General features: G+C 42.3%; 1 protein-coding gene across 1 annotated transcript; it reads left to right on the top strand.

Moving 5' to 3' along the window:
- The first annotated feature begins 141 nt into the window (after window positions 1-141).
- LOC122131221 (glypican-6-like) lies at window positions 142-13,095 on the top strand. Its single transcript, XM_042706111.1, has 3 exons — window positions 142-382; window positions 2,466-2,610; window positions 13,016-13,095. Exons 1-3 carry the CDS (start codon window positions 224-226, stop codon window positions 13,093-13,095), a joined length of 384 nt encoding a protein of 127 aa, XP_042562045.1. The 5' UTR covers window positions 142-223.
- Window positions 13,096-13,195: the final 100 nt, after the last annotated feature.

The following is a 13,195-nucleotide window of genomic DNA, read 5'->3' as shown; positions in this document are numbered from 1 at the left end:
GTACCATGTCAGTCATTGTCCTCTAACCCCTATACCACCTTGAATCCATTCTGTTTCATTTAGCAAGTTCACCTGTTGGGTCTGCCTCCTGAAAACTCCACTGCAACAGTCACAAGTTCTTCACTCCCGACTGCCTATCTCATAATCCTCAGTGATCTTACTAACGCATAGTTTGTCATTTAGATGTTAGCTGGTTGGTCTAAGCTCATGAAATGCGACATAAATGTGTCCTCTGTCTCTTTCTATGACAGATGCCATGCTGTTGGTGGCAGAGAGACTGGAAGGACCATTCAACATAGAGGCCGTCATGGAGCCCATAGATGTCAAGATCTCCGAGGCCATCATGACCATGCAGGATAACACCATGCAGGTTTCAGCAAAGGTAAACCCCCTCTCATTACTGATGCAGGATAACACCATGCAGGTTTCAGCAAAGGTAAACCCCCTCTGATTACTGATGCAGGTGCACAAGATCTTTTTTTTGCCATTTTTCCTTCATCCGCTTCTAATCCGAAAACGAAAGAGGTTGTTTAAGATAGCAGGAAGCACCTGACAAAGTAGGGTTTCTGAAGCCAGAAGATTTATATTGTGTAGTGTGAATTAATCTGCTTGCTTCTGATTCTCTTTTCTTCTCCCTTTCATCCTGCCCCCTTCTTTTTTTCTATCTTTCTACCCGGCTGTCCCCAAGCAGATGGGTCCCCCCTTATCAGCTGGGTTCTACTTAATGTTTCTTCCTGTTAAAAGGGAGTTTTTCCTTGCCACCGTCGCCTTAGTGCTTGCTCGAGGGGTTTAGGCTTTGTAAAGTGCCTTGAGACAATTTAAATTGTTATTGGTGTTGTATAAATAAATAAAGTTGAAAATAAAACCTTGACCCACAAATCTGATAAGCAGACTCAGAAGAAGACCTTAGTCAAGGGTTAAAAGCATTTCTGTGTGTATGCTGTGTCTTGTGCCAGTGATTCCCATACCCCTTCATGAGAGTCCCATGGAATGCAAGCAGAAAAACATCATGTTGATTTTTATATTCATGGCGAAAGTCGAGTGGATTCAACTTCTTTGAAAGCCCTCTCATGCATGTTTCACATAGCCATAATGGGCGAGAAAGAGGAAATATGTCAAATAATGTATGGGAACATCTTACGTGATCTGACAGTGTCTTTCCAGGAACCCTCGATAGGGAGAGAGTATGTATTGAAAGGAGCCTTTAGTTGTCGAGGTTTGTCCTGAAACTGAAAATGCACCGCACTACAAATGCACCACAAGGTGCTCCAAATCACAGATTTTTTTCCCCTAGTCGACGTCTTTCATGAGAAAAGAACAGACAGCTCCAGTTCAGACCTACAGCACCAGTATAGTTTTCTATAATACATTTTGACAGAGAGTGGACTTTGTGTTGTAGCCATGTAGTTCTGTAGCATGGCTGTCATATCACGGCTACGTTACAGCTCTGAGGAGAGGGAGAGAGAGACTGAGCAAGAAAAGAGGGTATAGAGAGGTAAAGAAAGAGAGGAGTGAGTGAGTGAGTGAGTGAGTGAGTGAGTGAGTGAGAGAGAGAGAGAGAGAGAGAGAGGAGAGAGAGAGAGAGAGAGAGAGAGAGAGAGAGAGAGAGAGAGGAGAGAGAGAGAGAGAGAGAGAGAGAGAGAGAGAGAGAGAGAGAGAGAGAGAATGAATATGTTTAAGACAGTAGGGAATCACCATGCTAGCAGACTGTACTGCACTAGGGGAAATCACTGCTGAGAAAGACAAGCTCTTGTCAGGAGAGTCATGAATGGCATTAAAGTGCTCCATCAACACCAGCCAGGAAGTCCAGCCTTAAAGAGAGGCGAGGGAAGCAAAACAATATGCAAACTGTACTGACAGGAGGAGTGAGATTAAGCCTGACTCGGTCTCCAAAGTAGGGTCTTCACAAGGTCAAACAGAGAAATACACTTTTAAAGACACACTGCATAACAGCCTTCTCAGCTCAGGCTGTATTCAGATGTCACCGTCTCCGAGAACTGAGATGTTCAGTACCCCTTGAAATTGAATTGGTATTGTTGCATTGCTTATTGGGGGATGCCTGCTGTTTTCTTAGTGTGCTTAGTTTTTCTATTAGCTCACAACAATCGCAGTTGCTCACTTTGAGGAGCTACGAGGAGAATAGTTAGGATGATGATTCTGCTCTTCATTGAGTCGACTTTTTTGTTTGTCATCTGTGCTCATTCACTGATTGACTGAATGTTCTTGCATGATCCATTTTTCGAAAAATATAACCAAAATTACATCTGACTGATTTGGTTTTCTTTTTTGTTTGCTTCTTCAAAATGCCACGTCTCCATCACGTCTCCATCAAGATCAAATATAACAACGTTTATATACCAGACAGAACACATGTAATTCAATCCACAAGGCATCGTAGACATTTTTAACCCCGGAACCAAACAACTGCCCTTGTTTTCTCACACTGAAACCCCCCTTAATTGCAGGTTTTCCAGGGATGTGGGCATCCCAAGCCTGCTGGAATGGGGCGGTCGGCCCGCGGCATCACAGACACTTTCAACGCCCGCTTCAGACCCTACAGCCCAGAGGAGCGGCCCACCACCGCCGCTGGCACCAGCCTTGACCCGCTTGGTAAGGGCGTGTGTGTGTGTGTGTGTGTGTACGTGGATAGGTGTTTGTTTGTCTTAGAAGGGTGATGGTTTGTGTTTGGGTGGGTGTGGGGGGCTGGGGGGGTGTTGTGTTAGTCTTAGAAGGGTGGTGTGTGTGTGTGTGTGTGTGTTTGTCAGTGTTTGGGTCATATCTCTGTGTGTGTGTAATGGTGGTAGGGAGGAGTGGCTCTTGTGGTCACAGGGGGTATGTTTTCTAAATAGTTGTGAGCGCGAAAAAAACCAAATGGTGGGCCGTAACACTCTAGTGGAAAATTATTTCTGCAACCAAGTGAGCAAACCCCCTTTATATTCCACCTCTTTATTTAAAGTTATTCTCCACTGTTAAACAGAATGTGTACACATACACGTGTCCATGTGGCAGTGGGCTTGTTTGTAAGGATTACAGTGTTTTGGTGCTATTCAATTAAGATGTAACTAGAGCATGCCAACAGCCAACAGCTGACTAATTACAGGGCTATAATTTGTAAAACAAGAAAGCCTGTAATTTTCCCCATTAGTTTCCCTTAAAAAAAAAGAATTCTATATGCTTTACCTTTATTTGGCTCGCTCTCTACTAGCACAACACTCAGATTTTAAAAATAGATTGCACATTTCGTTTCGTTACTAATTAAATAAAAGGCCCTGGATTTTACTGGGGTTTTTTGTTTGTTATTTTTCCACACGGTCCTAGGCCTGGCGAGTTAAAAGCTAAGACTTAATGTCAGTCCCACATGGCAGCTTGCTGTGCAGTCTGGGCCAGATCCGGGCCAGAGCCACAAGTGAATCATATAATGGACCAGGGCCCCCAGCTGGTGTGGATTCGGCCCAGATTCGGCCCAGTTTCAGCTGTTACCTGAGTAACGCCATCCGTCCGTTAGTGTCGCCTGTGTCTTGGGCCTCTGTGTGTCTCGCGTAAGCCGTCGTACACACACTAGACAGTGATCATTCCTCCACTAGACACATTCAGAACTAGTTAGCGTTTGCACCTTCCAACTTCAGAGACAGAGAGTACATACAAGCCGTAGCCAATAGGGAGGCGGTGGGGTGGGTGGGGGGTCGGGTGGGTGGTCGTCAACCAAGAGCCACCAGAACGAGCGCTCTTCGGTTGCCTGTGCAGTATTTTTCCCCAGATAGATACTTCCTTCTTTCCTGAAATAGACTCTGGAAGAAAGTATTCATCTACCCTGAAATTATTCATTCAAAATGAAACCACGCTGAATTATTAATTGCATGATGAGAGAGGTTGTCACAGAGGCAAAGTGACAATCCTTCCTCTGAGTATAAAATAAAAAAAAGAAACTATGCTCATATTTCATTCATATTTAGTGTTTCCCCCCAAAGATAATTGACTATGCCCATCTGTGCGTCGATAATACCTTTGCTTGAAACCAAATTCTAATTGAGTATAAAGATGAGGTTTTGTAGATGGGGGAATGAAGCTGCCGCAATTGTTGGGAAGAGTAATGAATGACACCAAATCAAATGTTAGGGGTGGAATGGAAAATAATCTCAAAATAGCTCCCTTTTCTATATCAGTGGTGTGCGGGGGAGGTGGGAAGAGATTGAACATACCTGCCATGCCGTTTTATGAAATGAAATGTAATAGTGGCTGCTGCTGTTCTCTCTTGTGCATGGAGATCATGTTCACCCCAAGGCAAACTGCCTTTCTCTCGTTCTATCTCTCTCTCTCTCTCTCTCTTTCTTCTACCTTTTCAATGAAAATCCCTCTTTTCGTCTGTTTTTGCTGCCAGCTTTCCCAGAGGACTGGAGGACAATGCAACACAGCGTAAGCCTTACAATCCTCCTCTCCTTTACCTTTACCTCAGTCATTGTCTTGTGAATTCAAGCCCCCACTGTTACTTTCTCTGTATCTCACTTTCCTTCCTTCGTTCTCCTCTCTCCTTGTCTCTCTTCCCCTCTCGCTGTCTCACTTTCTCTCTCTCTCTCTCTCTCTCTCTCTCTCTGCCCACTCTGTCTGACTTTCTCTCTTGTTCTATCTCTCTCTCACTTCCCCCTCTATCTCTGTCTCTCTTTTTTCGTTCTCTCTATCTCTCTCCCTCCCTCTCTTTCTGTCTCTCCTCTGTGTTTTCCACCTCCAGTGCTCTGTGAGATTTGAATTATAATGTCTGCTGCTTTTAGATTGTCTATGAAGGTGTTAGTTGGGGTCAGAAAGGTCATTCCCTCATTAGTGCTCCTTGGACACAATCAGATTATGAACAAGGGGAGGGAGATGAAAAATGGAATGCGCCCGGACATCACAGTCCAATGATTAAAGTAAAGGGAACTGATCTCTCTGTCAGCTTTTTTTTTCATGAGAAAAAAAATGAAGCAATACTTTTTCACAGTGATTGTCTCTGTTTGGATACATTTTTATGCATGTGGGACCAGTCCAATGAAACTGTCTTAAGAATCGCTCTTGTGCGAGCTACAGGGTTTCCTAAGCCAAAACATGAGGTTTCATCGGCTTGAACTTTCATGTGAAACACGGCCAAGTCGTATATGTTAACAAATTATCCCCTTCACTAATACAATATTCTCAGACCGACATTATTCATTTTTTTGGCTTTACCCAAAACTTTTTGTGCACTACATTTCTCATGTTGACTTATTGCACAACTCACCGGGGTCTCGTGAAGTGGAGGGCCCAGGCGTATAAGTTGAGTCTGATTTAGCTTGTCAGTGGATGGGCCCTCGAGAGAGAGATCCACTCTTGGCGTTGGATTCCATTCCCACCCAGAGCCTGTCGAGCCCCCAGCATGCCCGGCTAATGGACTCGGGTCCTGCAGGAGACACTCAAGTCACCTGCCAACTTCTCTAGTGAAGACCCAAAGCAGAATGAGAGCAACTGTGAGCCAAGGCTGACATACACACTACACCTCAAGTATATCTAGCGTGTACTTGTTACCACAAGTCAATGAAATATAAGTATTCATAATGATATATACATCAAATAAAAAAACACTGCAAGCATTTTTAGGATCTTACCAATTACAACTGCTATTTTACATACAGTATGCATACGTTGGTCATTCTTTGTTTAAATATTTATGTGAAGATTTCATTAAGTTTGCATCAGTCCTGCACGGTGAAGAGTAAACTCCCTTTTAAAATGATGTGTGTTTGTGTGTGTGTGTGTGATATGAATTTCATTCCTAGGTAATGCCACAGGCTCAATCTACTTTGGGTTCAGCGTCCTGAATCAAGCTGTATCAAATTTTAATGAGCATCGCATAATCCCTTCCCACAGTTGCTCTTGGGCGTAATGCTAGGACTCTGACAGATTAAATGTGCCCTTAAAATTGGCCTTGCAAGACTCCAATAAGCACAGCTAATGGCCTGTGTGGGAGTTTCTGTACGATTTTGCCTGGGTATTGTGTTTGTTGTCTTGGTGTGGGCAGCGCTGTGTGAATTCACAGTGGGTGTCATTCAGATGGCATTCAGCCGCCAGGGCTTTCTGTCACTCCTGCCTCACCATCGCGGTGCCCAAGTAGACTCTTCAGTCCACACAGTATCAAGCCTTTGGAGATTTTTACATCGTAGATTGAATGTTGCCAGGGGATGGGGTGGGCTTCTTTTATTGCAGGTACTCAGCATGGCTTTGACATCATGTCTCATGCATGTTCTGACAGCTATCTTGAAAAAGGTGCAGGAAGGGTTGTGGTATTTAGTCTAGAAAAAGTTAACTTCCTTTAGAAAAGCTTTGTTTGCACGTGTTGTTCTCGGCTGTCTGTAACTCAGAACCTCTCCCTTCACAAATGTGTTGTAGAAGGAGAGCAAGAAAAATCAGAGAGATGTTCTGAATGTTCTGAGAGTTTTACAGTTCAGCATATTCTATAATATTTTCAAAATCATATTTGCTTGAATATTCATAATTCAGAGACTGTGATGGTGCTTTAGATCTTCAGAAAGGTTATAGACAAGAGGTCATTTTTTATATTATGCTGCATTATCTGCATAGATATCCCCCAGCAGTGGGGTAGGTGTGCTCCTGGTTTTTTCTCATTTAGCCTGGAGGAAATTGCATTCAAGTCAGGACAGAGTATCTCTGCAGTAGGTTTTTTTAATGAGGCGGGAGTGTAAAACTGGTCCATTTGTGAGGATCTGTGTGTGCGAACTCCACTGTAATCGTGCTCGCCAAACTGTTGTCTGCTCATGACGCGTTGCCAGGAATGGAATATTCCCAGGATGCTGATTGAGATGTTTTAGGTTTCTGACAATTTCAGATAACTATGCGGGCTGCTATAATGGCATGGCAGCATTTTATGCTTTAAGATAACTGGAGCCTGCTAATATTCGAAAACCTAGACTCACATTCCCAGATTGTCGGCCAGAATTGCATTTTTGGCCATAGATGCCAAAGTGGAATTTCCCTCCAAAATAATGAAAATGTTTTATGACTTTCAATGTGCCAGATTTCAAGGCTATTTGGTCTTGGATTTTTACTTATTCCCTCAAAATCATAAAATGAAATGGTTTTGTTCCATTGTTTGAACCTCTGTTGGCCATAAACCAATGATAAAATATAGTAATGGCTTTTCAGTCATAAAATGGTAGCAGTTATCCTTAAGGCTCCTAATTACAGTTTAACATAGAATCAACCCAGAGGAAATATCTTCCTTTAAATGTAAACCCCCACAAAGAAAATATTTTCCCTGCAATGCAGAACCATCACTTATGCTTCCTACACTGCTTGCCAATGCTATTTTACTGTGTGCTGCAGAAATCAGTGGACATAAACACACACACACACACACACACACACACACACACTCTCTCTCTTTCTGTCTCTCTCTCTCACACACACACACACACGCAGAGGGAGAGAGAAAACTCCCTTATTTTCTGGTGACAGTTTTATGGTGACAGTGTCGTGATGTCAACTTTTTCAGTAGAACACAATAAGATGCCAACATATCTGTTAAAGCAAAAATCGCCGTTCACTGTTCTGACTTTCTTCCGTATCCACTCTTTTTTTTTATAAACACTGTTGATGGTCACCGACCGCATAACAGTGTGGTGACAGTTTACGGTCAGAGGCTGTGCGTTTCTGCACTAAGCACTATGAAAAATAAGGATGTGGTTGGCAGAAAAACATCGCTTATAGAAAGCATTCCACTGCCACCACCACCCCCCAACCCTCTCCATTTCCAAGACACTGGCTCTCGAAGCGGCCAACTGTGACCAACCCTCGTAACAGAGCCTGGTCTCTTTAAAAACTCCTCATTTCATCAGATGGCTTAAGTTACAGCTTAATGGGGTCGTACGTTTAGATACCTCCTCTATTTTTCGCTTTCCTCTCAAGCCCACAATTACCGAGTGCCTGTGAGGGGCGAAAAGAAGACAAGTGTTTTCCTCTGCCAGGGCTAGATTCACAAACGCTGAAATGCGTTGTATGCCTTGCATACTTTCAGCCAGTTGCCTCTGATCAAGAAATAATTACTTTTGCTGGAACTTTGGAAAAACGTATTAAACATAGTTGTGTGAGTTGTGTGTTTATTTTGTAAAGTGTAACCATTAGTGTCATTGGTGTCGTAACTTTTAACCAACAGTGTTATTAAATGTATTTGAAGTGAAGCCTTTCTTGGATGCCAAACAAATCTTAATGAGGTTGTGGAGTCAGTCATAGCTCTCTCTGTGGGCCAAAACCTGAAAGTAGTGGTGTTGGTGTCTGAAAAATGTTGTTTTCTGTGCCGTTGCTGTGCACTTTGTTGTCACAAAATCTACTTTTCAACATTATAATTATGAATGTGTAAAAATTGTCACATTCTTGCTATCATAGTTATTAACACATTCAAAACTGTGGTAGCATATGTTATTTTGAGTAAGTAAAGTGGTAAAGTAATTGATGAGACTTGAACTTTGCCTCACATACTGTCCCTTGCAGAGAGAGAGAGAGCGAGAGAAATAGAAAGAGAGAGAGAGAGAGAGAGAGAGTGAGGTTTGCACTGCATTCTAATGCTAACTTTCTCCTCCCCCTTTCCTCATTATCATATCTGCAGCACCTCAGCAGCTCTCCCACCTCTTACCATTCTGTGCATGTCCTGTGCTGGCAAATCCATTCATTAATCCCTGGTGGTGTGTCAGGTGGTCTCTCGTTCTCTCTCTGCGTTTGCAGATCAACCCATATCCCTTTCTTGAACTCCCTGCTCACCCATGGGTAAAAGGGGCACCATGAAAACACGTGGAAGTTAGGCTTTCCTCAGCTTTTTCCAGTTGTGTGTTTGGTCCAAAGCAAACGCTTGTTTGTCAGTCTTACTTATACGGGTCCTTACTCTCTGTTGAGCCAGTGTGGTGAACGTAGACATCAAGGTTAAAGGAATGGATAGGGCATGAAATCAGGGTTGGTGATCTGTTTAGACATGCTGTCATACAGGGACATAGAAGCGTGTGAAATTTTGAAAGAATTTGTATGGACATTAGTTAGACAGTTAGACATTCCCCTCTTCGTCTTGAGTATGTTAAGCATGCGTACATTTGAATATGCAAAGAAACCAGGTATGTGCTTGCTAGTGGTGGATTCCTCGTCCTGTTTCCAGTGTTTGCCTAGAATGTTTGTTTTCTTTCATATTTTAACTTAAGGCCTTACCACAAGAGCTTTCTAAGACCATCTCTGCAAACATATGTACCCCCTGACGTATGTGTGAAATTAGCGTAGTTTTGAGAAACTTGCACCTCAGAAATAGCTCGCCATGGCTGTAGTATGTCACTTTCTCCGTTCGCACACATCAAATGCAGTCATCGTGTGATTTCACGGTCTGGATATTCACCCTTTGCAGGATTTATACCATTGTTTCACGAGTCCGCTCTCTCCTTGAACTGAATTATCTCCTTTTTGGCACCTTCAATCTTTCAACTCGGAGAACCCCTCCCAGTGGTCCCACTCCGGTTAAATAAAATAGCGCGCTGTAACCTCGATACCGGCTGATCGCGACCGCAGTCAAACAAGATTTACTTTTCAATACTCTGCATGCCGTTAATTACGCTTTGGCAAGTCCAACCAGCAGAAGCCTGTCTAGTAATAAACAGCCGGGGCCAAAGCACTCTTGATTGGATCACTTTTCCAAGCGGCCTTTTACAGCTCTCGGGTGTGGTATTAAATCTATGCTAGATTAACACGTTTAGCTCATAAATGACACCGAGGGGTTTGACATACAATAGGAACATCTCCTAAAAGGCTGAATGTGACACGTTTTATATGTATTTCTGTTTCTCTTTCATGTCTTTGGCAGCCAGCCCTGCCATTTTGTGAAGAGGGCTGTATTCAAGATTTATTTCTCTCTTTTTTCCATTTTAGTTAGACATGTAGTCCATTTCTATGGGTTTTATAAGGGACAGATATTTTTGAGATGATGCACTATGGTAGTCAAAACCTTTGACCAGGTTCCCAAAAGTTTTTATAAAATGTCATAAAAATGTGTGTGTGTGTGTGTGTGTGTGTGTAGTGTTGTTTTTTTTTCCGCCTCAGCTTTCTGGTCTCACCCTGCCTTTCACCTGGTGTCTGAATAAATATCTGAGCCATCAAATACTTTTCGCAATTCTGTAAGTAAGCTTTATGGAAGTAATATTCGCTAAGAGGGAATGTTCCGGGTATGAAATATAATTTCTCTCAGTCTTTTAACATTCCGGGAGGGAAGGACAGAAATAAATAAAATGTCTGGTGTGCTCGGTGCAGCTGGCAAAAGTGCTGTCATGGAAACGGATAGGGTGTAACCCTTAAAACACACATATGGTTTGTTTTGTTCTACTGTGGTATGCGTGCTGCAGATAACCACGGTGACTCATAGACATTTTTCCCGACATGATGTATGAGCCTTGCCACCAGATTTAACGTCGACCTAAACGTACTTAATTTAGGAGCGGATCAGAGGGCAAAAGACAGGGATCCAAAACACACATTCAGAATTGCATGCTGGGTTCTTTGAACGGACCCATAAGAACCCGTGTCCACCTTTGGGCTGAAAGTTTCGTGGCATTTTGAGTAACCAGTCCGTCTAAGCACGGTTGGTTGTGCAATGATTTAAAACAGGTTTATGTAAGGTTTGCTTGGCAGGTAGTCTGGCATGATGTGGCCTATATATCCATTCTGTTAAATAGACAAAAAGAGCCTTCAGTCAGGTGTTCATGTTCAGAGCGAGGTAGTCTGTTCTGCAATGTTACCATTCATTCAGTCAAATTTACCCGTTTGGCAGGAACACACAAATGGGCAGGTTTGCTTGCCAGTTGAGGTAATAGGTGTAAAAGTTCTACCACCCATTAAGGTCATAATGTAGCTGTGGAAAAGTGTTCCTAATGACCTTGTGTAGACATTATTACTGTTATTGACTCAACGTGCCTTAGCAATTATATTATACTCATTTGATCACACACTATATTTAAGGGATTATAAAATGTCTTTCATAATGCCTTACATAAACCATTATGAGTTAAGGAGTGACTAAATATATATATATATAACAATTACTTTACATGATTAGCAGCTTGTACTAATATTTGGTGTTGTGCTTTTCTAATAATGATACAAATCTTAAAGAATTGTCTGTAAAAACTTCTGAGACCCTGTTATAATCTCTGTCTCTCATTACTGGAATTTAATTTTGTGCATGTAAGCGAGAGATATCAGAGTTTTTTACTCCCCCTCCACAGTCCCCATTGTTATCCCACTGTGTGACCTCTGGCGGGCTAAAGGACAGGGCACCCAGGTATAAAATTCCCCATCTGTGCTTACTCAGGAAAAGAACACAGCGCGCTGAATGGGCATATGCTCTCCTATAAAGAATTCACAAAGGGAATATTAGCACTGTCGCTGTTAGTCTTTCATTTAGCACACACACACACGCACGCACGCACGCACGCACGCACGCACGCACGCACGCACGCTTGCACACACACACACATACACACACACACACACACGCACGCACGCACACACACACACACACACCACTGTGTTCATTCAGGTGCTGAAGTGTTTTGGTATTAGAGTTTTTTTGTTTTTTTAAGATTCAGTTTTGTCATTCTGTTAAAAGAATAAGCAGTATTGAAGGTGAAATATATAGAAATATGTACCCTGACATTTCTCCCAGTAAAAGCTGATTTGGGGGAGATCTGAGGTTGGTATGGAGGTGGCATTTGGCAGCTGTGAATAGCGAACAGGATGGTGTACTGAGCGTGCCTCTAAGTCCAGGGCGAGTCCTCTGGGTATATGGGCAGTAGCAGAAGGCTGAAGAGTGGAAAAAGCATATTGTTGGATGCTGCAGTGACATCCTGGGACTTAATGGGCTCAGTTACTCTGGGGCCTGACCCTTCTGTTCTCTTCGTTTGTGATTTTCAATTTTTTTCTTCTCCTCTTTCTTTTTCGTCTCCTTTCTTTTTTTTTTTTTTGCCGCATGAATAATAAATAAGTCCGAGGCGTGCAAGAGTAGCCAGCAGACTCTACACGTCTCCTCACAGGAGAGTTTCTGACTCGTAGAAAACCATACTGCAGCCAGTTATTATCATGTCCGCATTATACCACAAAAATGTGTATTAAAGATAATCAGCAGACGTTATTTGACAGGTGCACTAGGATTTACCTTCTGATGTATGTATTCTCACCTGACGTGGCAGGAGTCAAGGTTTTATGAGCTAATCTGTAGTGTGATAAAATAATTCAGATGAAGTACTACAGAGTTGCTGGCATCGCCTCTGGATGGAATCAATAAAAATGAAAACAGAAAGCAAGCCCTTTTTTTCCGTTGAAATAATTGATAGCGCCAGTGTTGATACAAGTTGGGCTGTTATGCTGTACACAACCTAAATTGATTTTCCCCACTTTCCAGTGATATTTTATATGATAAGATTTCACATAGGTGTTCTCTTGGAGTAACCGCAAAACCTAAAACTCTATGCTATAGAATACTTCAGAAATGTACCTTATTTTACTTGTTATTTTTTCCAAAGAGCTGTTTAGTAATACCATTTACCATGTTACACTGGCCTCAAACACACCATCATAAAAGTGACAACATTGTCGCAAACATGGAATTGCAGAGGCCTTATCTGTAGTCATCATGTCATTCAATGTCCAGTGACATAATAGTCATCATGTCATGTCATTTTTCATAACTATCATAACAAGTTATCACAAGACATCATATTATCAAACATTTTGAAAGTCATGACAATTACCAATACCAGCATTCTGCATTACTGAACACTAAACACCATAATTACAATTCATGACAAGGTATGCCATATAGTATAATGTGTTTTTGACATTCCTATGACAAATGGCTCAGTGGCTCGGAGCCCATGTTTAAACTTTTTTTTTAAGAGGTGAAGTTCCAAAACATATGTTACTTTTCATGCCGTGCTTTACTGACAATTCCTTTTTTCCCTCTGTGTTAAAGGCAGTGTCTTTGGGATCCATGACTGTGATTCCTCTGTGTTAAAGGCGGTGTCTTTGGGATCCATGACTGTGATTCCCTAAGCGCAATGTACCATAGGTCTGTTTGATGGCTGTGTAAAACCTCAGGTATTACCAAGGTTACCGTAATCCAGCCCAGATTTTAACTTCAGTTTTAACTCCA

This window comes from Clupea harengus, unplaced genomic scaffold, assembly GCF_900700415.2.
Source record: "Clupea harengus unplaced genomic scaffold, Ch_v2.0.2, whole genome shotgun sequence".
Classification (NCBI taxonomy): domain Eukaryota; kingdom Metazoa; phylum Chordata; class Actinopteri; order Clupeiformes; family Clupeidae; genus Clupea; species Clupea harengus.
The sequence above is the reverse complement of the archived record's forward strand: the minus strand, read 5'-3'. Positions and strand labels throughout refer to the sequence as shown.